Source organism: Triturus cristatus, chromosome 1_1 (genome assembly GCF_964204655.1).
Source record: "Triturus cristatus chromosome 1_1, aTriCri1.1, whole genome shotgun sequence".
In the NCBI taxonomy this organism is placed as follows: domain Eukaryota; kingdom Metazoa; phylum Chordata; class Amphibia; order Caudata; family Salamandridae; genus Triturus; species Triturus cristatus.
The window spans coordinates 48714307-48742255 of NC_140579.1; the positions used below are offsets into that span (position 1 = coordinate 48714307).

The window sequence follows — 27949 nt, forward strand, 5'->3', positions numbered from 1 at the left end:
CTTACTATTTGGAATTCTTTAAATGTACAACTGCTCAAATCCAACAGGAGAACACGTAGTGTTCCCTGTGTCATTGTGTTTTAAACAATTTTCATAACAATTATGTAAAACTAAAGTCGTTGCTCGCACTTATTCTTGCTTATAATGTGCCTTCGTGGATAATATGTGTGAAAATCAATAAACAAATAAAACAAAAAACAGGTACTCACAGACAGCAGCAGTGCAAGCTTCCCTCACACCCAGAACAGGTAATCACAGGCAGCAGCAGTACAAGCTTCCCTCACACCCAGAACAGGCAATCACAGGCAGCAGCAGTGCAAGCTTCCCTCACACCCAGAACAGGTACTCACAGACAGCAGCAGTACAATCTTCACTGGTACTGTAAAGGCGTCAGCAAGTGAACTTTTACACGAATAGCTTGATTAGTACTTCATGCAAGGCTGGTACCAATTGGAAAACAGCAGCAAAAGCAGGTATTTTGCAAGCTTTGAAACATAAATCCAAAATAGCAAATGCAGGAAGAAATTGCTTCAACATTATTTTAAAGCTGTCTGTACAATTCTTAAAACGATTATTGTAATCAACCTATGCAGAGTTGACATATTAAAAATAATACAAAAGAGTTTACAGAAAATCATATTTAGGTGCCAGCTTCTGGCACTTACAGAATCTGAGAACAAAACCAAATTGCTGGTATTTTAGCTGAGAAAGGAGGGAAACCTCCAGTCAGAGCACAGGCAGCAGAGGAGTCAGTTCTGTGCTCTGTGACTGTATCATGAACCCGGAAGTCCCAGCGCAGCCAGAGAGGGGCAGACGCAAAGGCACACCCATTTCACACAGAGAGAGAAACTAAAACCAAAGTTCACTTCCTGCATTTCTGAATCATGGCGGCAGCAGCTCAGCTCGGGGACCTCAAGGAAGAGGCCACTTGTTCCATCTGTTTGGAATATTTTACTGATCCGGTGACTATTGATTGTGGACACAACTTCTGCCGCTCCTGCATCACTCAGAGCTGGGAGGGAAGAGATGAAAACTTCCCCTGTCCACAGTGCAGGGAAATATCTTCTGGGAAAAGCCTCCGACCCAACAGGCAACTGGGGAACATCGTGGAAATGTTAAAACAGCTTCACCTGCCCCCCGTGAAGCCCCCGGAGGAGAATCTGTGTGAGAAACATGAAGAGAAACTGAGGCTGTTCTGTGCAGAGGATCAGAGGATGATATGCTGGGTCTGCCGAGAGTCCAAGGAACATAAAACTCACTCAGCAAGTCCTGTAGAGGAGGCTGCAGAGGAGTACAAGGTACGTCTGTGGGCGTTCAGGGACAACAAGGTCACACTGTGAGCCCCATTGAAGAGCCTGTAAAAGAGTACAATGTGTGCGTGGGTATGCTCTGGAACTACAAATGAAGAGCACAGGGTATATCTGTGGAAAGTCATGGATCATAGTCGCTCAATGAGCCCCATCAAGGAGGCAGCCTGAGAGGACGAGTTAAGGGTGCTACTGTTCAGAGGTCACAAGTCACTGTGTGCTCAATAGAGTTGGCTACAGAAGAGCACAAGGTATGTGTGTGGGTGTAAAGGATTCACAAATGAATACATTGCTGAAGTCTCTCAGAAGATGCAGTGCCTCAGGGTGTTCAGGAATCAAAGGCACCCTGTGGGTCCCATATAGATGGTTGTCTAGGAGGTATGTGAGTGGCTGTTCAGAGTTCATTCACTAATGAAGACACGCCATGAGTCCCACAAAGGAATATACGGTATTTAAGTCCGATTCTAGGGATCACTGCTTGCGTGAGCCTCATAGAAGGGGTTTGAAAAGAGGACATTCATGGATCACAAAGTCACACTGTGAGCCCCAATGAGGAACCTGCAGAGGAGCACAAGGTGTGGGTGTTCTGGAACTACAAGTGAAGACCACAAGGTATGTCTGTGAAACCACCACGGGGCAGTCGGAAGAGCACAAGCAATGTACGTGAGTGTTCAGGGATCACAAGTCACCCTTTGTATAAGGTCAGCAGATGGCTCCGTGCCACTGGGACACCACTTTTCCATTTCTGGACTTTGCTTTTACATATCACAGGTGTGTTAAAGTAATAGTGTCAAGTAAAATCAACCAAGACCACAATTCCCAGAACGCACTGATATGTTAAATCGAAAGCTCAGAAAAGAAAAGTTATATCCCGGTGGCGTGGAGTTTTCTGGTCACCCTATTTGTGTATGCCATTGAGGAGGCTGCAGAAGAGAACCGAGTATGTCCGTGGATATTCAGGGAGTAAAAAGGCACCCTGAGGGTCCATAGAGGAGGCTGGTGAAGAGCTCTAGGTATGTGTGTGGCTGTTTATGGATCATAATTCACCCGTGGGCTCCAAAGAGAAGTCTGTGCAAGGAGTGTATCTGGGTGTACATGATTCACAAGTGAAGATACTCTGCAAGTGCCACAGAGGAAGAAACTGAAGAGGAGCACAAGGTATGTCTGTGAGTAATCAGGGATCACAAGTGAATTCACTCGTGAAGTCTTCAAGAGGATACAAATTATGTTCTGTATACCTCACTGATGGTAGTTTTATAGCGCTATAATCAAGGATCTGCTCTTAGAGTGCTTCAGTTTGGTGTTTGACCTTCTCCTTTGTTCGTATGGATCGTTTGTTTCCGTTCTTAGGTCTCGCCTAGCGACGCAGCGCAAAGCGTTGCTCACTATGGGCGAGATCTATTGTTGTCGACTTTGGTCGGAAGGGGGACAGGACATGTGCACGTGCACAAAGGACTGCAGTTGTGTACGCGTACAGCGGCATTAGCACAACTCCAAGAACATGAGATGTGCACGTGTACAGGTCACGGCATTTAAGCAGAATGCGCGCATGGCGCGCTTTCGCTTTCGCTGTCCCTCCTGTCCTTTCTGTTGCCGTCATGTGTTGCCGTCCAGTTCTCGCCCTCCTCCCGATGTCTGCGTTCCTTCCGAGCGCGACTACACCCCCTGGGGCAGACACATGCTGCACACAGGGTGCATTCACGTTACCCCCTTGCACCCGGCACGTAATGCACTGCTCTTACAACAGCGCCTGTGCATACTCACCTCCTCCAGCTCCCCTTAGCACTGTAATGCCAGTAGGCCCTTTACAGCACTGCGCGCTCTATCGCACTTTGCTCCAGCAGCACTCCCCGTACTGCACCCCCACTGTCACGAGACCATGGACGGACTCACCTAGGGTGTCAGCCAGCAGGCAGTGCAGAGGCAGCATGCCCAGCACCAAGCAGGAGCCCCGGCCGGCTTCCTGGCTACCCGGTAGCAGAAGCATGTTCCTCAAGCATCGGTCCCTTCCTCCTCTCCCAGGCTCCTCCAGTGCTAACTTTCAGCCGTCCCTCCGCTCCTGCTCCCGTCAGTGTCCACCCTTGCCCGCTGCTGCCTCCTTCCAAGTGAGACTGATGGGCAGACGAGGTGGCAGCGGGGCAGACCAGTCCCGCCTCGCACCCGGGTGCTGCTGGAGTTCCTCTCTGGGCTCCCCGTTTGCTGTCACCCAGGAGTAGCGCAGACTTCCAGCACTTTCTGTGGCTCCTCCTATCGCACTGTGGGCGGTAAACAGTAACACGGAGGCCGGCTCTTTTCATGGTGCACGCTCCTCGCAGGGATTTCACGGCCTTGTCACGTGCGCACCTCTCGTGGGCTTGTGTGTGCACCACTAGCGGGACGCTGCTTTCTGATGGCGCCCGCTCCTCACAGGCATCTCACGGGCCAGGAGATGTGCACACCCGGACAGGAGATGTGCACGCGTACGGCGTCTAGTGCCAAGAGACAAGCGTGCAAGCCACAGCAACAAAGATAGCTCACGGGCACACATACCTGCGGCAGGACTGTGGCCACGCTGGGACATCCGGCGGTGAGTTTGTTTCAATTTTCTTAATTGATTTTTTTTTTGCAGAGCATGTGCGCAGTGCGCCTCCCCACCCTACTACCATGGCCATTAAAACAAGTATCTGCAATACAATAGGTCTCGCATTGGTGATAATTTAAGCTATTGGCACTATCAATGACAATACCTTTTATTTATGTGTTTAAGTGCATGTTTACGCACTGCTTACAGGTTTTCAAAACACATAAATAAAAGGCATTGTCATTTACCGTGCCAATAGCTCAAACACTTGCAAATGCGAGACCTATTGCATTGCAAATGCTTGTTTCAATTTTTTACAGAAGAATATCTTTGATGCAGTGGAAGGTTATATTTTCTCTATTTGGTTGTCCTTAATACTGAGGGGTAGCATATGCGATGGTCAATGTGGCTAAAAGGTGGTCGGGCCAGTCGAGGATGAAAAGGTGGTCAGTTCGGGATGGAAAGGTGGTTGGTCCAGTTCGGGATGGAAAGGTGGTCTGTCCAGTTGAGGATGGAAAGGTGGTCGGCCCAGTCGAGGGCTGTAGGTGTCTAGCTGCAGATATTGGGAGATGTTGATAGAATAAGGCCTGTGTGTTACCTGTGTGTTGGTTGTTGATGAGCTGTTTTATTTCCAGTGTGTTGAGAAGTGTGTAGAAGGCTTCCTTCATGCATTTTGTGTTGGAGTTACGGGGGAGGTGGAAGACTGAGGAATGTAAGGTCACTGCGTTGGATGGAGGCAAAGGTGATGATGTCTGAGATTTCTTCTATTAAGTGCTTGCTTGGTCCGGGTGGTCTGTAGATCAGTTGAAAGGATGCTATGTTGGAGACTGATAGAGGGAAGTGGCAGGAGTGGAGCTTGAAAGACTTGGGTAAGGTAGAGTTACTAAGAGTGAGGGTCAGAAGGTCCTCTCTATGACTCCAAGTCTCGCCCGTCCTGGTTTGAGTGTGTGATCTATGTGAGGAATGGCCTCATTTCAGGGATGAGGACGTCCAAGATGTGCGTGAAGGAGGCTGTGAACCAGGTTGAAGGTTGAAAATAGGTTGTATCACTGCACAGTTTTTAATAATTAGAATCAGTGAAGCAAGTTTACAGATAAAGTATCTTTTTTATGCTTTGAGTCCCAAAATATTTTCTGTTTGTTATTGGTGTATGGTTATTGCACTTATAAAAGCTTGTTAATCAGATATTTTACCTCGGTTTCTGTCTTGTTCTGGATTATTTGATAGTGTCGCTAGAGCGAAGTTTATTCTTTAAAGTAAAGCCACGTCTAAACGTTTCCATGACTTTAGGCCTAAAGTGCTGCACAATATGTTTATCAAGTAGCAGTAAGTGCCAGTGATGAATCGTGTTTACTTTGAGCAAGGATTCTGGTGTGAGATACTTCTAGTCAAGAACAGGTCTAAAGAAGTGACACTGTTGTCTGTGTTAGTAATACTTGGGTCTAATGCTCACAATCCTTATATGTTCAACTGGTACTTACAATCTGGATATGTTTGGGTGGTACTCCCAATATTAATGAATGATGGTACATACATTCTGCTCAAAAGGCTCAGATACTGTAGTGACTCTTTTCTGTAAGTAAGACCGCACTCTACAGATCTACACTTATTTCTTGCACTCTCATCTCTGCAGGTAAAACTTCAAGAGTGGCGGCGTCTTCTGAAGAAAGAGGAAGAATATATTCTGGAGTCTAAAGTCAAGGAAGAAGATCAATATAAAACCATGAGGGTGAGAGGCTGCAGTGAGTGCTGTTTCTCTGTGTGTCTGTGCCCATGTCTCAGCAGTGTGATAGCAGCGAGGGTAGAGTGCGTCTTTTAAGGCTTTTAATCCTGAAATCTGCTGTGTATATTTATTGTGTTTTAACCAAATCTTGAAGTAATTTTTAGTGTACAATAATTTTTAATCTTTGGTTACCTGCACTTGCCGGTGCCCGTTCCGACGCGACTCTGTAGTCGTTTTCTCGGAGGGACGAGGCTCCACCCAATGGGCAGGTCAGCACAGGACCATTTCCGAAAGGAATACATTTTAAAACCAATGATTACCCAGACGCGCGCAGTGGACGCGCGCAGCGGGCGCGCCTCTGCCGCGCCAAAGGCAAGCCCGTCTGCGCCCGTCCACGTCCGGACAGCGGCCAGCGCCAGCCATGCTGCATGTGGAAACATAAGTAAGTCTCCCTATCTGACCCGCGACAAATTATTTAACCTTAGGAGGGAGAAACACCTTAACTGTTGTACAACTGTATTAGGACACACAGCTCTACCGTATGCCTGTACTCAATGTAAGTGGGCCATCGGGTCCCCTGTGGGTACTGGAAATACCACGCGAGCTTCATATATACACGTAGAGGAAATGCGCTCAGAAGATAGGCTTAGCATGCCTTATAAACTGCAGGTCTCTGATCAAACATTCGGGGGATATTTGGCTGTCCCTTGCTGATAATGACTGGGACTTGATGTTTCTCACCGAAACCTGGTTAAAAGATGACTCTAATCCCGCTTTAGCGCTAGCCATTCCACCTGGCTTTAAGATTTGTTGCGCAAATAGGCCTGGAGTTAAAAGGGGTGGCGGCGTTGCCCTTATCGTGAGAGACTCCTGTGAGATTGCTACTTCGGAGGTGCTCAATCTTGGAGATATTGAGGGACTAAATTTCTGTGTTAAGACCAGTCCGACGGCATCCCTAGCTGGCCTTCTCATTTACAGACCTCCTTACTCCCCCCCTTGTTTCACGTCTGACCTTTGCAATTTCATAGCGCAAAAATCCTTACAATATAAAAATTATCTGGCACTAGGTGATTTTAACCTCCACATCTCTGATACAAAGTGTACTCAGTCTTCACAATTGCTGCTGTCACTTGAGGGCGCCAATCTTACGCAGCTTGTAAAATCTCCAATGCACAGTGCTGGAAATATACTCGATTTGGTGTTGTCCAACATCTCTTCCTTGGTCTGATCATTTTCTGATCCCATTCTCTTGCAAGAGAACAATACCCCAGGGTAAAGGGAAACCTCTACAAGCGCTTAAGACAAAAAGGGAAAAGATTGAGGCCAGCGTCCTTAGGACCGGTTTTGCTGGACAGCCAGCCACACTGGTCCAATGACCCAGATAGGGATGCTGTGTCCCTGGATGCATGGATGTTGGGCGCCCTGGATAAGCTTGCGCCAGCAAGATTAGTCAGCTCCCCTCGAAGCACCCCTTCAGCGTTGTGGTTCACAGAGGAGCTGAGGGTGGCAAAGAGCAACTATAAGCGTTTGGAACGGGTCTGGAGAAAAGCGTACTGCCCCCTGGCAAAAAAAAGCTTACAGGGAGGTGTTAGAAATGAGGGTCTCTAGTTGGCAGTGGCTGGCCACTGTCCAAGTAGGGACCCTTCTTCCTAAGTCAGAGTAAGCGAGCTACACCCTTTGATAACCCCTGCTCAACCCTGTGGTAACGTAGCACGAGCAGCTAGGCTTATCCCAGAGGCAGTGTGTGAAGCATTTATGACCATACACAGTAACACAGTGAGGAACACTACAAAGGGACGCCACACAAGTAGTTATCAAAAATAAGTATATTTATATATAGACTTAACACAAGACCAATAACAGTAAAAAGCCACAATACTAGAAAAATAGGGTTACTCTTGAAATGCTGCAAAAATAGTTCAAAGTGTGCAATGAGGAGTTCAGTTCAAAGCAGTGGTCTTTGCGCCCATTTTACTTGCAAAGTACCTGGATTCTGTAGCAAAACAACCAAAATGTCACAAAGGAGCTGTAGCAATGATTTTCCTCACGCGAGACCAGTGATGCGTTGAATCCTTGCCGCAAGGGAGGATGATGCGCTGATCTACAGATGTGTGCGGGACAAAGCGATAAACTTCTCCACACTAAGCCGGCGATGCGTTGAAATCCTTGCCGCGAGGGAGGATGATGCGCCGAGCCTGTTGCGTGTGCGACTCTGTTGCGATGAGAAGAAATGGCGCTCCGCGAGGGAGCGACGATCCGGGTGCGATGCGATGATAATGGAGGACGCCCGGTGTCCGCGCTGCGATGTCGTGAAGCGATGAACTCGATGCGATGATCTTTGGTTATCGAGCACTTGGAGGCCCGCAAACGTGCGATGCGATGATCTTCGGGTTAGCGAGGCTTTGGCAGCCCGCAAACGTGTGATGCGATAATCTTGAGGTCAGCGGGCATTTGGCAGCCCGCAAACGTGTGATTCGATGATCTCTGGTAGCGAGCACTCAGCGGCAGCAGGAGCGATGATTTTTCGTACGCGCTTCAGCTGCGGCGGCTCGCAAACGGGCGTTAGCGACGATTTTCAGCACTCTCTTCTCTGTAGTAGAACTAGAGGCCCTGGAACTCACAGGAGCCTCACCTGCAGATAGAAATCCTCGCTGGGAGGAAACAGGAGGCTGGTGGTAGAGTCTGATGTGCCTGAGACTCCAGCAGGAGGCTAGCTCTCTTCTAGTCCTTGGGTGATTGTTTTAGCAAGTTGAAATACAAGTTCTCTTCAAAGTCCTTTTCCTCTTCTTCCAAGTCCAGTAGTAACCACTGCAGACCAATCCAAGAAACAGCACACAAGCACAAGGGCAGCCACGTCCTGCAGATTCCTTCAGTTACACAGACAGAGGTTCTTCTTGTTGTCCAGGAGCAATACAAATTGTAGGGGTTTCAGCACAGATATTTATACCCCAAAAGTCTTTGTTCTCAGAAGCTACAAGTCACTGAACCCAGCCAGAACCAGTTCTGCCCAGTCCTGGAGCACTTTGTTTACCAGGCTGCATCCTTCCTTTCAGAAAGAGGGGGTCTGCCATCAGATGCACAGTAGGAGGTGGAGCCAGCATTCACCTTGCCAGGCACAGCCCTATTCAGGTCAAGGAGCTACCCCTCCCCATACTCCAATACAGATCTCTCTATTCAACCCAGCTCAGCCTGCCCTGTCCCTCCAAAACCAGACAGCCAATACACATAACAGCTGAGCACACTGGAAGGCTTAGGCAAGAAAATACCTACTTTCTAAAAGTGGTATTTTCTAATACAATATATAAAAATAAACTTCACTAAAATATGTATTTTAATATTCTGAGCTCAGGCATATTAAATTCGTTTTTCTACCATGTTCTTTGGGTCAGTTAGGACTATAGAATAAAATAGTCAAACTGCCCATTCTGGCCAATGGAGAACAGGTAGCCTTACAGTAGTGAAAAACGAAATTGGGTGTAATTCACTATCAGGACATGCTACACACATCAGAGCATGTCCTACCTTACACATATAATGCACCCTACCATAGGGGTGACTCATATGATGCCAAGGGAAGGTTCAGGGGCTAGGAAGTGGGTACACTTCACAGCCAAGATGGCAGTTCTGGACTGCACGCAGACTCTGCAGTGGCAGGTCTGAGACACACTTTACAAGCTGCTTCTGTGGGTGGCGCAAACCAGCGCTGCAGGCCCACCAGCAGCATTTGGTTTACCAGCCCTGGGCACACATAGGCCACGCTACTAGGGACTAACAGGGAAACCAAATAAGCCAATCATAGATATACCAATTCACATGTCATATTTACACAGGGAGCATTCGCGCTGTGGCACTGAATGGCAGTGGCACAGTGCCCGAGCATCTAATACCAGCAAAAACAGAGGAGATAACAGCGAAAAATGGAAGGGAGACCCACGCCAATGGTGCCAGGTCTAACAGGAGGCTATAAAAAACCTGCATAAAGTCATGAAAACTGCCAGAAGGGATCATTTTGTGAAGCGCATTAACTCGTCTGATAACTCCAGCAGAGAAATTTTTAACATTGTCCGCTCCTTCATTAAATCCTCAGCGCTTGAGGGTAGGATACCTCCATCCCCTGCACTCTGTGAAAAACTCTCTATCTTTTTTTAGGGGAAAATTCACAAGGTCTATGAGGTTTTTTCGCCTGTACAGGATACCGTTGAGTCTGATGGGGGAGAGAACCAGTCGGGGGTTGCCTCCCTGTCCGCATTTCTTCCGATCTCACTTGTGGCTACCCTGGATGGTATTCTGAAGTGCAAGGCAGGATCCCCAGTAGATCCCTGCCCCCCAAAACTATGGGTAGTGTTGGACCCGGCCTCGTAGCATGGCTCTACGTACCCCCCGCACCACCTAACCTGGTGCCTGCAGCCCCAAGCACCCGGCCTAGCCGATCCTTCCCACCAGAACACCCGCACCCGACCCGGACATCCTCGTCCATGGGCTCTCTCCTTTCGGCCACCCCGGGCCCGCGTGCCCACTTCATGCACCAAGATGGCCGCCCGGCCCCAGCGCGACCCGGGCCTAGCGGCGCCACTCCGGCTGGAGGACATCCCGCCTGCCCGGGGATGAGAGAGGGAGGAGCAGTTTCTATCGCACCTCTGAACCCCCCTGGGACGATGGGTTTCGATCGGCCCTCCGGCCTCCCCTCCGGCTGGCTCCATGCCTGCTGGGTGTCTGGGGCTCCTCCCGACCCGGCCCTGAAAGGATCAAAAGACACTGGCAGAAAACCCCGACAAGCGACCCCCAGGTGACAAGACCCCTGCCTGTTCAGACTCCGGACATCAAAGAGGGGTCGACCTATAACAAGGGGTGCTCTGGGATTGTCCGGCAGATTCGACGCTGGAACAACGAGAGCCTGCTGACGCGGTCGCGGCTCCTGGAACTTAGACCCCCCTGAGCCCTGCTGAGTGACTCGCGGCTCCCTGAAGATCGTAAGACCTCCGAACTTGTACCTGAGCCTGCTGAGTGACTCGCGGCTCCCTGAAGATCATAAGACCTCCGAACTTGTACCTGAGCCTGCTGAGTGACTCGCGGCTCCCTGAAGATCGTAAGACCTCCGAACTTGTACCTGAGCCTGCTGAGTGACTTGCGGCTCCCTGAAGATCGTAAGACCTCCGAACTTGTACCTGAGCCCGCTGAGTGACTCGCGGCTCCCACAGACTCCCACGGTCCCGCCGGACCCCCAACTACAACCAGCGTATCCCCCAGCTCGAGGATTGTGAGCTGTGCGCCGGGTACGTCCCTGCCTTGAACCTTTGCCAGAGACTGTCCCGCTACCCCCTATCCCTTCCGAGACTCATTGAGCCCGCGCTCTTCTTGTACATATTTGCAGTGCTAACCTAATTGATAAAGATTGATTTCTAAGAACACACGGTGTGGTGACTCTGTGTCGTGTGGTGCCAGAGGTACGATCCTAGATACGAGATTCCTCCCCCGGAGGAGTCTCCCGCCAGTGCCCGGCTACGATACTTCGAGGGTGGGTCTCAGGGTAGTCAGGACCCCTTTCCGGGCTCCTCTGAGGTCGCCGTCTAACATTGGTGGCAAGCGACGGGATTCGGGCCCATCACCTAGAGATCGTACCGTGAACGACGGACGCACTACCGACAAAGATGGCAGAAGGAAGCGCCATGAGCCCCGCAGAAACCAACGCCAACAGGGTGTTCCAGGTGGAACAACTAGAAGAATACACACACAAAGAGCTAAAGCAATTCTGCAAAGAACTTAAAATCGCTACCACCGGTCTCAACACCAAAGAAGATTTGCAGAAAACACTGAAAGCTTGGGTGGATGCCGGGGCCTCCCGCCCAGAAGGCACGGGGGAGCGCCCTGACGAAGCCGAACCCCCCCAAAGCGAAAGCAGCAGCAATCAGGTGCGAGGCATCGTACCAGACAGGGGCCTATCCCCGGAAGAACTCGCGGACAGAGAGAGAAGTCGCAATCACGAACTCGAGTTAGCCAAACTCAAAATCGAAGGCGAATTGAAGTTAGCGGAAAAAAAGCTAGCAGTAGAGCAAATGCGTGTACAAGGCGAACTGGAAGAAAAGAAGCTCCAACGGGAGCACGAAGGAAGGAAGCTCCAACTAGAGCACGAACGCAGCTTGAAGGAAATCGAGCTCAAGGCCAGAAACGAGGAAGGGAGGCCCCCGGGAAACCGGGAGGCGGCCTCCCCAGCGGAGCAGAAGGTCCACATCCCCAAGGACGTAGTCAAAGAATATTATAAAAACGATGACATTCAACAATGGTTCAGGGCCTACGAGGTCGCCATGACCTCCCATCGGGTCCCGCAGAAGGACTGGGGGGCAGGGTTGTGGGGGCGGTTTCTGAGCGAAGGAAGAGACACCCTGCTCGACCTACCCCTCTCCCTACAGACCTCCTACAGCCACATGAAAGAGGCTCTACTCACAAGGTACGGCCTCACCCCAGAGATGTACCGTCAGCGATTCCGGGACTGCAGGAAGATCCCGGGCACCACCTGGGTGGAGTATGTAAACTTTTTCAGTCGGGCCTTCGATGGGTGGGTCAAGGGCAGCAAAGTCACCACCCTTGCCGAACTCACCGACCTCATGTTGTGGGAACACCTGGCTGCGAACTGCTTTGTGGAACTACGTCAGCATCTGCTCGACAGCAAACTCACAGATCCCAGGAAGCTGGCTGTGGAAGCCGACCGCTGGACCAACACCCGGGTCCCCCGGGGCATGGTAGGAGAATACCCCCGAGCCAGTCAGGGACCACCCCGCCAGAGAGGAGGAGGGAACCAGGGAGGGCAGAGAGAGTCCCAGCCTAGCCCCCCGAAAACCCAACCTCCCCCTTTCCCAGCGCCCCCCCCCACCAGTCACCGGGCCCCCGGGAGACGGGGACACCGGGTAACCGTCACTTGTTTCCGTTGCCAGAAACCCGGGCACTACGCCAATGACCCAGAGTGCCCCATGGCCACCCAAGTCCCCCCTGCAACCCCTGCGAGACAGATAGCCAACGTAGCCCTGGGGGAGGAGGTTGAGGAAACCGGGGAGTGGGAACCCGCAGCTATGGCCCTAGTATCCCTGGGAGATAGGGAGATGGTCCCTGGTAGCCTCCTGCCCTCCAACACGAAGAAATACGGGCAGCTCGTCAAGATCAATGGCCACCAAATAGAGGCCCTGCGGGACACCGGGGCCAGTATCACCGGTGTCCTCAGGCACTTAGTCCCCGAGGAGCAGATCCTCCCCAACGTCTTTTGCCCAGTAATTTCCGCAGATAATAAAGAGAGTATGTGTCAGGTAGCCCTGGTGCCGTTTGAGTGGGGAGGGGTGATAGGTAAACTAAGGGTTGCCGTACGAACCTCCCAGCCGGTCCACTGCCTCTTAGGGAACGACCTGGAGAGTTCTCCCTGGAAGCACGTCGAGCGCAAGGCCCACCTAGGAATGATGGGACTCCCCGAGTGGGTGTGCGCCACCACCCGATCTATGACAGCCCGACTCACCCCCCTGGGAGAAGTCGAAGACACCCCGATCGAAGAAATCAGAACAGTCCCCGCCGAGGGTCCTCCCGTCCCCCCATCAGAAGGGTCAGTCGCCCGCGACGAACCCTCACCGTCCGACACCGCCCCGGTCCCCGAGTTAGGAGATCTGCCCAAATTGGCCCAATGGCGCCACGAGGGCGGGCCCACCCGGGAAGAATTTTGCCGGGAGCAAGCCACTTGTCCTTCCTTGGTCGGGCTGCGGCGCCAGGCCGAGGGCCAAGCCGCAGGCGACCAAACCGGAACGCACCGAGTCTATTGGGAGAATAACATTTTGTACAGTGAGCAGAAGTCGGTGGAGCTGGGATCCGGACGGGTGCTGGTGGTACCCCTACGCTTCCGAGACTTCCTCCTGGGCTTAGCCCACGACGTCCCCCTTGCCGGCCACCTGGGTCAGGACAAGACCTACAGCCGTCTCGTGACCCACTTTTACTGGCCTAGAATGAGAGCAGCTGTAGAAGCCCACTGCAAGTCCTGCCCCACGTGCCAAGCTAGTGGGAAGAGTGGAGGGAAGCGCAAGGCTCCCCTCCAACCCTTCCCGGTCGTCAGTACCCCCTTCGAACGAGTCGGAATCGACATCGTGGGGCCACTGGACCCCCCCACCTCCCAAGGTCACCGTTTCATCCTGGTCCTAGTGGATCACGCCACCCGCTATCCTGAGGCTATCCCCCTACGCACCATCACGGCCCCCGTGGTGGGCCGGGCCCTGATGGGGATCTTTTCCCGGGTGGGTTTTCCCCGCGAGGTCGTGAGCGATCGCGGCACTAATTTTATCTCGAAATACATGACGTCCCTGTGGCAACAATGTGGGGTGTCCTATAAGTTCACCACCCCGTACCATCCCCAAGGGAACGGCCTAGTAGAAAGGTTTAACAGGACTCTGAAAGGGATGATCGCTGGCCTAGAAGAGCCCCTCCGGCGTAAGTGGGACGTCCTGCTCCCCTGCCTCTTGTTCGCTTACCGGGAAGTCCCCCAGAAGTCCTTAGAATTCAGCCCGTTTGAGTTACTCTATGGACACCCAGTCCGAGGTCCCCTCAGTTTGGTTAAGGAAGGGTGGGAGGCAGCACCCCAGACCACCCCCCGAGATGTGTTCCAATACGTTCTGACCCTCCGGAACCAGACCAGGAAGTTCGGAGAACTGGCCGAGGCCAACCTGGAGGCCAGCCAAGAAGAGATGAAGCGCTGGTACGACCAGAATGCCACTCTGGTCGAGTTCCAGCCGGGCCAGCAGGTGTGGGTCATGGCCCCCGTGAAGCCTGGCGCCCTCCAGGACAGGTGGACTGGGCCCTACAAAGTGGTTGAGCGGAAGAGTCAAGTCACATACTTGGTGGACGTTCAGTCGCCTCGGGATCCCCTTCGGGTCCTTCACGTGAACCGCCTCAAGCCTCACTTCGTGCGGACAGAACTGAGCCTCCTGCTGGCCACCGATGACGGGGCCGAAGATGAGTCTGATCCCCTCCCGGACCTCCTGTGTGTCAAGGAGCAGGATGGCTCCGTGGAAGGAGTGAACCTCTCCCCAGCCCTCACTGCCCAGCAACAAGAGGACTGCCGCCAGCTCCTAGGAAAATTTTCCGACCTCTTCTCCCTGATCCCCCGAGTCACCGACTGGTGTGTTCATGACGTGGACACCGGGGACAGCCCGCCGGTGAGACACCGAGCATACCGAGTCCCTGACCGGGTCCGGTCCTGCATTCAAGCCGAAGTCTCGAAGATGTTGACCCTGGGGGTGATCGAGCCATCTGACAGTCCCTGGGCCAGCCCCGTGGTCCTGGTCCCGAAGGCAGCGGCCCCCGGTGTCGCCCCCGAGCTCCGATTCTGCGTGGACTACCGGGGGCTCAATGACGTCACCCGAGCCGATGCCCACCCCATTCCACGAGCCGACGAGCTCATTGACCGACTAGGGGCAGCCCGGTTCCTCAGCACATTCAACCTCACCTGCGGATACTGGCAGATTGCGCTCACCGAGGGAGCCAAAGAGCGGTCCGCCTTCTCGACCCCAGATGGGCACTACCGCTTCCGCGTAATGCCCTTCGGAATGAAAAATGCCCCGGCCACCTTCCAGCGACTGGTGAATAGAGTCCTGGCCGGGTTGGAACAGTTCAGCGCGGCCTATCTAGACGACATAGCCGTTTTCAGTTCCGAATGGGGTGAACACCTCCAGCACCTCCGGAGGGTGCTGACCGCCCTGCGCCAGGCAGGCCTCACAGTGAAAGCCAGCAAGTGCCAGATTGGACAAGGTTCAGTAGTCTACCTGGGGCACCAGGTCGGAAGCGGCCAGGTCGCCCCACTACAGCCAAAGATCGACGCCATCTTAGCCTGGGAACCACCCACCACCCAAACGGAGGTCCGAGCCTTTCTGGGCCTCACTGGCTACTACCGAAGATTCATCCGGGGGTATGGCAGCCTGGTCGGCCCCCTCACGGAACTCACGTCAAAAAAACAGCCAAAGAAGGTGCAGTGGACGACTGCCTGCCAGGAGGCGTTCGATGCCCTAAAGAAGGCCATGTGTACTGCCCCCGTCCTCCAGGCTCCCGACTACTCCAAGGAGTTTGTAGTCCAAACCGATGCCTCCGAGCATGGCATTGGGGCCGTCCTGTCCCAAGTGAATGACCAAGGCCTAGACCAGCCCATCGCCTTCCTCAGCCGGCGGCTGTTGCCCAGAGAACAGAGATGGAGCACCATTGAGCGCGAAGCCTTTGCCGTGGTCTGGGCACTCAAGAAGCTACGCCCCTACCTATTCGGCACCCATTTCAGAGTCCAAACCGACCATCGGCCCTTGCGATGGCTTATGCAGATGCGAGGAGAGAACCCCAAGCTACTGCGGTGGTCAATCTCCCTCCAGGGGATGGATTTCACCGTAGAACATCGCCCTGGTACGGACCACGCCAACGCTGACGGCCTCTCCCGGTTCTTCCACCTCAGCGAAGAGAACCCCCCAAGATGATGGGCAGTTCTCTCCGGCTTTCAGCTGGGGGGGACGCGTGTTGGACCCGGCCTCGTAGCATGGCTCTACGTGCCCCCCGCACCACCTAACCTGGTGCCTGCAGCCCCAAGCACCCGGCCTAGCCGATCCTTCCCACCAGAACACCCGCACCCGACCCGGACATCCTTGTCCATGGCCTCTCTCCTTTCGGCCACCTCGGGCCCGCGTGCCCACTTCATGCACCAAGATGGCCGCCCGGCCCCAGCGCGACCCGGGCCTAGCGGCGCCACTCCGGCTGGAGGACATCCCGCCTGCCCGGGGATGAGAGAGGGAGGAGCAGTTTCTATCGCACCTCTGAACCCCCCTGGGACGATGGGTTTCGATCGGCCCTCCGGCCTCCCTGAGGGCTGGCTCCATGCCTGCTGTGTGTCTGGGGCTCCTCCCGACCCGGCCCTGAAAGGATCAAAAGACACTGGCAGAAAACCCCGACAAGCGACCCCCAGGTGACAAGACCCCTGCCTGTTCAGACTCCGGACATCAAAGAGGGGTCGAGCTATAACAAGGGGTGCTCTGGGATTGTCCGGCAGATTCGACGCTGGAACAACGAGAGCCTGCTGACGCGGTCACGGCTCCTGGAACTTAGACCCCCCTGAGCCCTGCTGAGTGACTCGCGGCTCCCTGAAGATCGTAAGACCTCCGAACTTGTACCTGAGCCTGCTGAGTGACTCGCGGCTCCCTGAAGATCGTAAGACCTCCGAACTTGTACCTGAGCCCGCTGAGTGACTCGCGGCTCCCACAGACTCCCACGGTCCCGCCGGACCCCCAACTACAACCAGCGTATCCCCCAGCTCGAGGATTGTGAGCTGTGCGCCGGGTACGTCCCTGCCTTGAACCTTTGCCAGAGACTGTCCCGCTACCCCCTATCCCTTCCGAGACTCATTGAGCCCGCGCTCTTCTTGTACATATTTGCAGTGCTAACCTAATTGATAAAGATTGATTTCTAAGAACACACGGTGTGGTGACTCTGTGTCGTGTGGTGCCAGAGGTACGATCCTAGATACGAGATTCCTCCCCTGGAGGAGTCTCCCGCCAGTGCCCGGCTACGATACTTCGAGGGTGGGTCTCAGGGTAGTCAGGACCCCTTTCCGGGCTCCTCTGAGGTCGCCGTCTAACAGGTAGCACTTGCCCATTTTCTCAATCCAACCCTTAACCTCCTATGGAACAGCTCATTAAGTACCGGCATCTTTCCAGAATCTTGGAAACATGCGATGCTCCAACCTCTCCTAAAAAAAACTAATGCTGATGTGAATTAGTTAAAAAATTATCGCCCTATCTCTCTCCTCCCAGCGCCGGCAAAGATGTTGGAAAAATTGGTACAACATTAACTTAGCAACTTCATGGTTTTTAACGATGTACTACATGAAACACAGTCTGGTTTCCGGGCTGGTTTCAGTACTGAGACTGCACTATTGGAGGTGGCCGAATCAATAAGAATGGAAGTGGATGGTGGAGCCTCAGCTATGCTGGTGCTGCCAGACCTGTGCACCGCCTTTGAACATTAAACGAATGCACCCAATATTGCTGGCCAGATTGAGGAAGGTGGGAGTGAAAGGTTCGGCACTGGCTTGGATCAAGTCCTACCTAAGCGACCGCACACAAAGAGTGATATTACACCCACACAAATCAGAAGCAAAACCCCTCTGGTGTGGGGTGCCGCAGGGCTCAGCATTGAGTCCGCTACTTTTTAATATATACCTAGCTCCTTTGTGTGCGCTCATTTCTAAATGGGGAATCAAAACCGTTTCCTATGCAGATGACACACAGCTGGTGTTCTCCTTTAAGGACCTGTCGGCAAACACCTTCGAGGAGGTTCAGGGGCTGCCTGTGTGATGTCTCTAGGTGGATGAACAACAACAAACTAAAATTGAACACAGAAAAAACCGAGGTGCTGTTCTTTGGTAAGAATTCACCCCCGACATCGGGTCTGTGGTGGCCGCAGGAAATGGGTTCTCCACCCTGTCCGTCCTCTACGGTAAAAAACCTGGGTGTAAAATGGGACGCAGGGATGACATTTGCTTCCCAAATACGTTCCATTACATCCACTTGCTTTGGAATTCTGAAGGGATTGAGGAAATTTCTCTTTCTTCTGCCGGAGAGCTGTCGAAAATTAGTTGTTTATGCTACGGTGACTTCAAGGCTTGATTATGCCAACAGCCTGTTCCTTGGTCTTCCGGCATATTTGATAAAAAGTCTACAGATGGTGCAAAACGCAGCAGTGAGACTGATTAGAAGAGCGCCTTTCAGACAACACATCTCTCCTCATGTCAAACAGCTCCATTGGTTGCCAGTTGCGCAGCGTATAGAATTCAAGGCCTTGACAATTGCTTTCAAGGCCCAGACATCAAAAAACGGACCTGCCCTTAGTAGCAAAGGCGGCTGTTACGTTCTAATTCACAGAATCTGCTGTGTGTTCCCCAATTCGTAAAGACTCGCATTGGAGGAAGGGCTTTCTCAGTCAACCAGACTATGGAACTCACTTCCGGTAAGACTTCAGCAGATACCGGATGAAGGGGAGTTCAGGAAAGCCCTAAAAACATGGCTCTTTAGCCGGGACCAGTGAAATTCTCCAGCTTAGGAGACCCAGTATCTTTGTTGCAGGATCACACTAGCGCCGGGACACCTCTGTTTGAGGCAGCTGTTGCGCTTTACAAATGATGATGTATTGTATTTGTGTGGACACGCTGAGGCTGATGAGTGACCCTAGAGAATGGGTCATGGTACACACCAAATAAATATAATTTCAATGCTGTTGGATATTGGGTCTGAAATCGGCCAAGGAATCGTTAAAAAATAAACAAAAACAAGAATTACTCTTCTGACCTTAAGGTAGTATTTACATACTTACATGGTGTGTGTTAGAGTATGTGTGCACAGGTGCTGCATTATCTGGCTTTGAGTATGTACCAGTCTGTGCGTGTGTGTGTGCGTGCGTGTGTGTGTGTGTGCATGCGTGCGCGCGCGTGTGTGTGTGTGTGTGTGTGCGTGCAGGTTCATTATTATGTGTCTAAGAATGTGTTTTTGTATGAATAGTTTTGGTCTTATCTGTGAGAGTGCATGCGTGTCTGTGCATCTCTATGTTTGTGTGTTTTTGGGGGCATAGAAGAGTGTTTGCCTGTGTATGCATAAATGGATTTCTTTGTGCCACAGAGTATGCAAATGCATGTGCTCAACTGTGTGCATGTGTGTTTGAGGGTTGGGTATGCTTTGGTCTTGATTTATTGGATGTGAGTTTGTACTTACTTATTTTGATGCCTGTCCATGGATTTTCATATCACAAGGTCTGGTGGTATTCGTGAGTGTGCAAATGCATGTGTGCATATGTACGAGTGTATTCCTCCATGAGCTCCTGTGTGGATAGATCTGGAGTTATAATGATAATAATAATAATCTTTATTCAGCAGTAAATACAGCCTTAAAAGAAACATTTAAAAAAAGAAAGAAACTCAGCACCTCAGATCCTCGTAGTAACTGCGTACAACCATATACAGGTTTACAAAGTATCCAACAGACAGCTTAAAAACATTAAACGAATGCTCGGGCCATGAGCACAAATTGATAAGCAAAAAACACATAAATACTCCACAATAACCAGCAGGGATTTGTTCCATTTTATAGCAGCAAAGCATTGTGCAAATACGCAACAGGATAATAACCATTAGTCTCCCCTAGAGCGTCTCAGCCTTAAGGCAGACCTTAAAAAGTTACTAACACAAAAAAGTGTGTGAGCATTAGATAAAAGCTGTAAAAACAGTAAGTCAACACGAACCTGTCCAAACCCCAGATCTTTTAAAAGCCCTTTAGGATACGATCTTCTACGGTACGAGAATTATTTACAAAAAAAGAGAAAATGGAGGGTATCCTGTGGAGACCTAGAGTCGCAGCAACAGGCACCACTATCGACTGTGTGTGAAACAAAGCCTGGAGGAGAAGCCAGTAGATGGTGAATTTTTTTCAGTCTAAAACTGGTGATTAAAAATCTGTCATACATACTTAATTATACAGATAAGTAGGGCTCCATACTGTGGAAATATGGATTTTTCTGGTCAGTTATGTCCCCTATCTTGGACCCCAACGGTTCTATGTGCATGTTACAAGTACATGTATGTTCCCTCCAGTTCCAGTTATGAAGACGCAAATACATGTGCGTCCACCGTCAACATGTCCTCTGTCAGATCCGCCATGAATAGGCCGGATATTCCATTCCTAAATATGAAAGGCCACCGGCTTTATATGGCTCAGTTACTCCATTTTACAGTCCAGGCAAGTAGGCCCTGATTCTGTCATCAAACTCTTCTTGCCTTCTGCCTCTGAAAGCTCGAGTCTGAGCCTGCATCTGTGACCATGAACTTTGTCTCATTCTCTGCGCGGCTCACGAAGCCTGACATCAGCCTATTCTCTGCCAAGAACTGTATTTCACCTTCGAATTATCTGCTTCCCCCTCAGCCGATGCATTCCTGCCTAGTAGTTTAAGTAAACATTCTTCCAGTTACCAAGCAAAAGGCCCGGCTTCTCTGTCCTCATGCAAGTAACTCATAGCCCTGTTACCATGGAATATTCCTACCCCCTCGCATTTAGTGTAGACACTTAGACGCTTGTACACGCACGCACAGTCAGTATAGAATAGATTCTGTCCGAGAGTCCTTCTTTCGTGGATAACATAGTTCTTTAAACATAGGATGTTAGATATGATTTGGGATTAGGTTGACTTGACCCCCCAGACTTCTTGTCTCCACATGTAGAGCTAAATGTCAAGTCCCCTTCACCCCCTAGTTACACGTCAATTACACGTCATGTTGCTGCGCGCGCATCTATGCCAAGTATTATCTTATAGATCCACCTATATGTGACATCATAACCAATTATGTTCCTTTTTACTCCTTATTACACCCATTTTTTGGTTACGCAGATAAATCGTCATTTTCCTTATCAATTGTTACGCCTACTGCATTCGCTTCATTGTAATGTATGATCTATAAAAGTCATTTCATGTCAATAATGTATGTACTTCACTTCCTGAACCTCCGTGGTGATGGAACTTGGAGCAACCGATTATAATCGTTCATTGGAATAAAGCCCATTCCGAACCTCTAATACCACGGATTCTGCCTCTCATTTTACTGAGCTATTTTATTATGTTTCTGTATCAAATTAAGTCCAGGTAAAGGAATTTTATTTACCACATGAATGGCGCCCGAACAGGGACACTTTCTCATCTCACGCGCCGGCGGTGAGTTGCAGGCCCGGTCTCCTGCCACAGCTGGACGGACAATAACGCGTACCAGCAGGATTTCCTGTATCTCCCTCCGGTCAAGCGGGGGCGACTGAGGCTGCGATCAACACCCAGACGAGGCGGTGAGAAGTGCGAAGTATCCCGACCAGAGCCTAGCTGAGAGAGCAAGATCCGAGGTATACAGAAGCCCACCAGTTTCCGAAGTCCCAAGTCGAGTCCAGTTTCCGACGAGTCGAGTCGAGTCCAGTCCGGTTAAAGTTCAAGTTACCGAGGCCTTCCGTTTCCGAAGCTACCCGGTGAGTACCATTACTGGGGAGGCATTTCTGACGTGCACATAGGTTGTGCCGGTCAAGACGGGTTTGGGTACACAAATCCGGTCTGCACTGTTTTAGCAGTGTATCTGTACTGTTTAGCAGTATATCAAGTATTCCGAAGTATCTAGTTATTGTCAAGAATTAAGCTTGGTGATTAGTTATGCAGACGATCATCATTGTTGTTTCAGTTAAAGGTTTAATGTTTAATGTTTAATGTGTTTAAAAACGTCCTGCATATTGTGGTATGAATGGTTGTTCATTATTGTGCTTTTGTATTAAGTGTGTTCAAGATTAAGTATCGGATCAGTTGCCAATATGCCGTTCTTTTCGAAACTAAGACAGATCACTACAAGAAAAGGGGTTCTCGAAGAAGCCGTCCCTATTCCTCCTAGGGACACTCCAGGGTACTTCATGTATCATAAACATGGCTTAGACGCTATATTATTTCTTGATTTATGGGTAGATTACACCAAGGAATTACCAGAAAGTCAGAGGTGGCCCGCAGCGGGAACCTGGGATGCGGAGTGCATCATGAAAGTCGAGGAAGAGTTATGGAAAAGGAAGGTCAGACAGTCACAGAAAGACGCCGTTGAGTTATGGCGTAAAGAATCTCATAGACGCACAGAAAAAGCACGTAGGCAGGAAGAAAAGAATAAAGAGAGTTCAAATAAAGTTCGAGAAAATCTATTAATTGAGGAAGGTATCCGAGTGAAATCAGAACAAGTAGATAGGCAAAGAAATGCCCTTATGAATGGTATGTATCCCCTTCTGGCCGAAGGATTACCTAAGGCTACTCCAGAAATACCGAAAGACTTGCCACCCCCATTGTTCCCAATAAAGGTACATCCTAAGGGGCATCCTAGAACCGCAGAAGATGTTTTTCTTTCCTCATATTTAGATGACGCAGCTCCCGAGTATGCTAATTCCGCCCCACATAGACCGCATACCAGGGAGATCCAACGCCAAGATCCAGTACCCGTATCCCTACAGCAACAAATCGAGTCACAAGTTCCGGCAAGCACATCTGTTTCTGCATCTGTTCCTACAGCTACTTCTATAGCTGTGTCCACACCTATAGTTGCTGTGTCACGTTCAACGAATCCTTTCACACCCGACACCCCAGATGGGGCTACGGGAGGTGCTAGTAACATTTTTTCTACGCCACCCAGAATAAATAAACTTACTTTTCAAGAGTCAGCACATTCACGTACACCCAAACTCATAAGTGCCCGTACGCTGAAGGAACTTCTTATAGATTGCAGATATGACCCTGTGCCCGGTAAAGAGGACGAAATGACCCTGGCATCATTGCGTATCAGACGAGCCGCAGTGTATTTAGGGAAGTTACCAGGAATGACTGCGCATCTAGATAAAATATATCATTTTGTCCAAACAGGGCGAGATCCAGAATGTATTAACAGAGCTATGGAATACCAGAAAGTAGAAATACAGGGGGAACTGTTACGTTTCCTCATAAATTGTGTGATCAGAAATCAAGACCGACCGGGGGTAAACCCGGAAGCAATGCAAATTCTTACCAGATGGAGCCAGAATATATCAGAAGGGAGACATGATAAGCAAAATTGTATAATAGCCATGTGCCGAAAGATCCGTAAAGAAATAGAACGCCTACACGAAGAGAGATTAGAGGTAGACGAGTTCGAACAAAGCGAGGAAGAAGGGTCAGGACTGCCCACAGGACAGTCAGACACCATAGCCTATGTAGGAAGAGGAAGATCTTGTAATAGTAATAGATGTCTTATTGACCCGATACGTCCGATATGTCCAGATAATAATAGGAATTTCCAAATACCTATAATTAACATCAGGTCTAACGAGCATTCGTTCCAAACCGCCGACAAACTACTCCGAGAACGAAGGGGTTATCATTTTCTCGATTCTATGGATGAACAAGATTTAGCCAGGGCAGCTGTCCATTGGGTGGACAGTCCCGGAAAATATAGTGATGATACAGTAGTACGCACATTTTTGAATCTCACCCCAGACGAACAGAGGTTAGTTGGGATTTATATGATTCAACAACTCATTATACTATATCGGAGTCAGCATTCGGACCCTGGTCCCTTACCTGACATATTGACTGAATTGCTTATGAATAAATGGAGAGGTGCAGGTACTAAATTAATTAAAGAAATTCTAGAATCAAGAAAGCAGTATATTCTTTTTGTATGCGCAGAGCATGTCTCATTGCCCGTCAAGGAAAGAACCACGTATCACATGGATAGACAGAATCCCTTACGAGAAGTGCACCCAATAAAAGGCGAGGACAACGAGTTTAAGCGCGTATTTGTATATACGCCCATATCAAAAATAGAATTGTTACAAATGAAGAAAGTGGTACCCAGTCATGACAGAGATCCAGCGGGTTTTCACCGAGAAATTAAAGACATGTTACTCATGGGAGAGTATACCTATCCCGACATTATGACAATATTAAAGGTATTGATGCCTGCTGGTATTTATGAGAAACTCAAGGAAAAAGAGTGGGAGGTAGGAGACCAAAAGATAGAATGGTCAGTGTTAGAAGCGGAAGAAAAGGCCCGAACTGCAGGAGCAGGACTTGGGGATAAAACTAAAGCACTACCAGGTTTATTAGTACAGGTACTGCCACGTTTATTAACTACGAAAAAGGAAGATTGGGGTACAATTTCAGCCTGTAAACAGAAGCAAGATGAAGACACTAGTGATTACTATGCCCGATTTGAAAAATGTTTTGGTATAAATAGTGGCATAAAAGCAAGTAGCGAATCATACCCACATCTGTTTGTAACAAAATTAGTAGAAAATGCCCTGCCCCCAGTAAAGAATAGAGTATTAAAATTCGAGAGTACCTGGCAAGGTAACACTCCATCACAAATGTTACAAATGTTACAGTACCATCACAATAGAATTAGAGAGGAACAAGAACATGAACACAGACGCATGAAAGACACGAAAATGAAAATGCTAGTTTCCCAGACAGTCCCAGCTGTAGGACATAAGAAGGGTATGACACATTCCGATTCAGCAGGACCTGTAAAAGGGACATGTAATTATTGTAAAAAGCCAGGTCATTACGTACACGACTGTCCAGTTTTAAAACATAATATCGCCATAGGTAAAACACAAGAAAGACCACGGCCACTCAGACAAGATCAGAATGAACAAGGAGCTCCGCAGCATGCCCAGGCCATGCCAGCCGCACAACAGTCTATACAGTTTGTGCCAGCTGCACCAGCGCTGCCTGTTGCTGCCACACAGACAACAACACGACAAATGTATCAGACCGCACAGTATGAATATCCTGAGTATCAGCGTTACGCATGAACTAGCCTAGAGAGGGAAGTTGACTTACCCCTTATTGAAATACCTGTAGATCAAGAAGGACCTTATATACATAGTGAATTATTAGGCCAAGACAGAAAATTCTTACTCGATACAGGGGCAAGTCGAACAACCATAAAACGTAGTGAAGTTCCAGGGGCACCCCTCTCAGGCTCACAGAATATTTCCCTTGGTTTTTCAGGAAAGCCTATTGTTAATGAAGTGTCACAGCCTCTCCCACTTACGATAGGACCTCTGACCCGAACTACAGATTTATTGCTTACTAAATCATGTCCCGAAAATCTATTAGGAATAAAAACATTGAAAGCTCTAGGAGCCATAATATGTTGTTCTCCGGAAGGAGTAAGATTGTTTTTACGTGATTTTAAAGGTCACTATGTGTCTAGAGACATGGATCCCCGACTGCAGACTGTACCTACACATCTATGGGCACAAGGCCCTACTGATGTTGGATGTATGAATATTACACCATATCGAGTCACATTAAAGGCAGGAGTGGTGCTACCACGAATGCGACAATACAAGTTACCACCAGATGCTGTAGTGGCTTTACTACAAATCATTGACGAGCTCATTACCCAAGGAGTAGTTGTAGAAACAGACTCCAATGTATGTAATTCACCGATAATTCCGATTCTTAAACGAACAGATCCAAAGGCCCCGCCAGTATATCGATTGGTTATTGATCTGCGCGAATTAAACAAGTGCATTGTGCCACAATTCCCTGTGGTCCCAGATATCTCGTCATTACTGACAGCCATTGATTCCGAAGCAACATTCTTTACTGTAATTGATCTCAAGAATGCCTTTTTCAGCGTCCCAATAGATCCGGAGAGCCAATATTTGTTCGGATTTAGTTTAAATGGACGTAGCTTTAAATTCTCACGCGCACCTCAAGGATTTACAGAAAGCCCCAGCATCTATAGCCAAGCACTGAAACGAGAACTAGACAGTATCCACATGCCAGTTAACACTGCTCTGCTTCAATATGTCGATGATCTGCTGATCACCGCGAGAAGCGAACCGGAATGTGAAAAAGCATCACTGACAGTTTTACAATTTCTAGCCGAAAAGGGGCACAAGGTGTCCCCTTCTAAGCTGCAATTCTGTGTCCAGCGAGTTGTTTATCTTGGACACTCGCTGTCCAAGGAGGGAAGGCAGCTTACACCGGACCGCATTCAGTTAATAGCTAACATGCCAACACCCAAGACACAAAAGGAGGTGCGGGCTTTCATAGGCCTCACTTCATATTGTAGGCAGTGGATCCCTCAGTATGCATTTCTAGCAAAACCACTCATTCAGTTGACAACACAGGAGGCAGCCACATCGACTGTTCTCCCTTGGACTCAGGAACATACACAAGCTTTTGAAAGCCTAAAGAAAGCTTTATGTCAAGCACCTGTCTTAGCAACACCATGTTACAGAAAACAGTTTACACTTTTTGTTACAGAACGCGAAGGTACTGCTTTGTCAGTACTCACACAGGAACAAGCAGGAGCACACAAACCATGTGCTTATTTTTCTAGTACATTAGATCCCGTAGCCCAGGCTTTGCCTGCATGCCTAAAATCAGTGGCAGCGACAGCTTTAGCAATCAGACAAAGCGATGCCATAGTGTTAGGACATCCATTGACAGTTCAAGTACCACACGCAGTAGAGGTTCTTGTAAACAGAACGCAAACACAACACTTGACTATAGCGCGACTTACAGGGTACGAACTTACATTGTTTCAGCCACATATAGAAATCAGACGCTGTAACACATTGAATCCTGCCACACTTTTGCCAGTAACCGGAACAGACCCACTAGCTCATGACTGTATTGAAGTTATTACAATCACGACGAAACCCAGACAGGACTTGACAGATGTCCCATTGTCAGATCCAGACCTGACATTGTATGTAGATGGTTCATGTATGAGAACAAGTACAGGAGAGTTAGTGGCTGCTTACGCAGTCACCACAGATACTGAAGTCATTGAAACCAATCGTATAAATACTTTGTCAGCTCAAGCCGCAGAGCTCATCGCTCTGACACAAGCCTGTATTCAAGCCACGAATAAAAAAGTCAACATATACACTGATTCACGTTATGCATTCGGAGTTGTACATGACTTCGGCGTGCTGTGGCGAGAGAGAGGTTATTTAACTTCCCACGGTGCCCACATTCAGCACGGACCCCTCATTCATGCTTTATTAGATGCAATACATCTACCCACGGCAATATCAATTATGAAATGTAAAGCTCATACGAAAGTTACTGATATCATTTCCCAAGGCAATGATCTAGCCGACAGAACAGCTAAACAGACTGCTCAAACTCAAACCCCCGACATGACAAAGACAATAGTTCCGACACCGACACAGTGTATGACAGTTAAAGATCCTACCCTTGACATAATTGACATACAGACACATGCTACACCAGACGAAATAAAGAAATGGACTGAATTAGGAGGGATCCAAACGGACCAAGGATGGATGATGAAGGAAAAGTCTGTATGGTTCCTTCCTGATTCAATGGTCCAAGTTATAATTAACACTACACATAGTCCAGCACATCTAGGAGAAAAAGCTATGCTAGACAGCATTCAACACATTTGGTTCAATAAACATTTACGAGCAGCAGCCAAACAAAAGGTCCGTACCTGTATGATCTGTTGCCAGTTCAACCCAGGAAAAAGCGTTCCCGTAGAACAGGGTGGATTTCATCCTCCTGATCACCCTTTTGAAGCCCTCCAGATGGATTATATCCAGATGGAACGATGTCGAGGATTCAAATATGTTCTCGTAGTTGTCTGCGCTCTGTCCCGTTGGACAGAGGCATACCCGGTTTCAGATTACACTGCCCCGACTACTGCCAAACAGTTGGTTCGAGAATTCTTCCCACGATACGGTTTACCACGTGTTGTCTACACAGATAACGGCCAGCCGTTCTCATCCGAATTAATGA

At 49.6% G+C, this 27949-nt stretch overlaps 1 protein-coding gene across 1 annotated transcript in view; it reads left to right on the forward strand.

Moving 5' to 3' along the window:
• Positions 1-851: 851 nt before the first annotated feature.
• Positions 852-27949, forward strand: part of LOC146869334 (E3 ubiquitin-protein ligase TRIM39-like) — a 184047-nt gene continuing 156949 nt past the window's right edge. The window contains exons 1-2 of the mRNA XM_085650672.1: positions 852-1298; positions 5501-5596. Of these exons, the coding sequence (XP_085506798.1) occupies positions 885-1298; positions 5501-5596 (510 nt within the window). The 5' untranslated portion in view covers positions 852-884. The remainder of the gene's footprint in view (positions 1299-5500; positions 5597-27949) is intronic.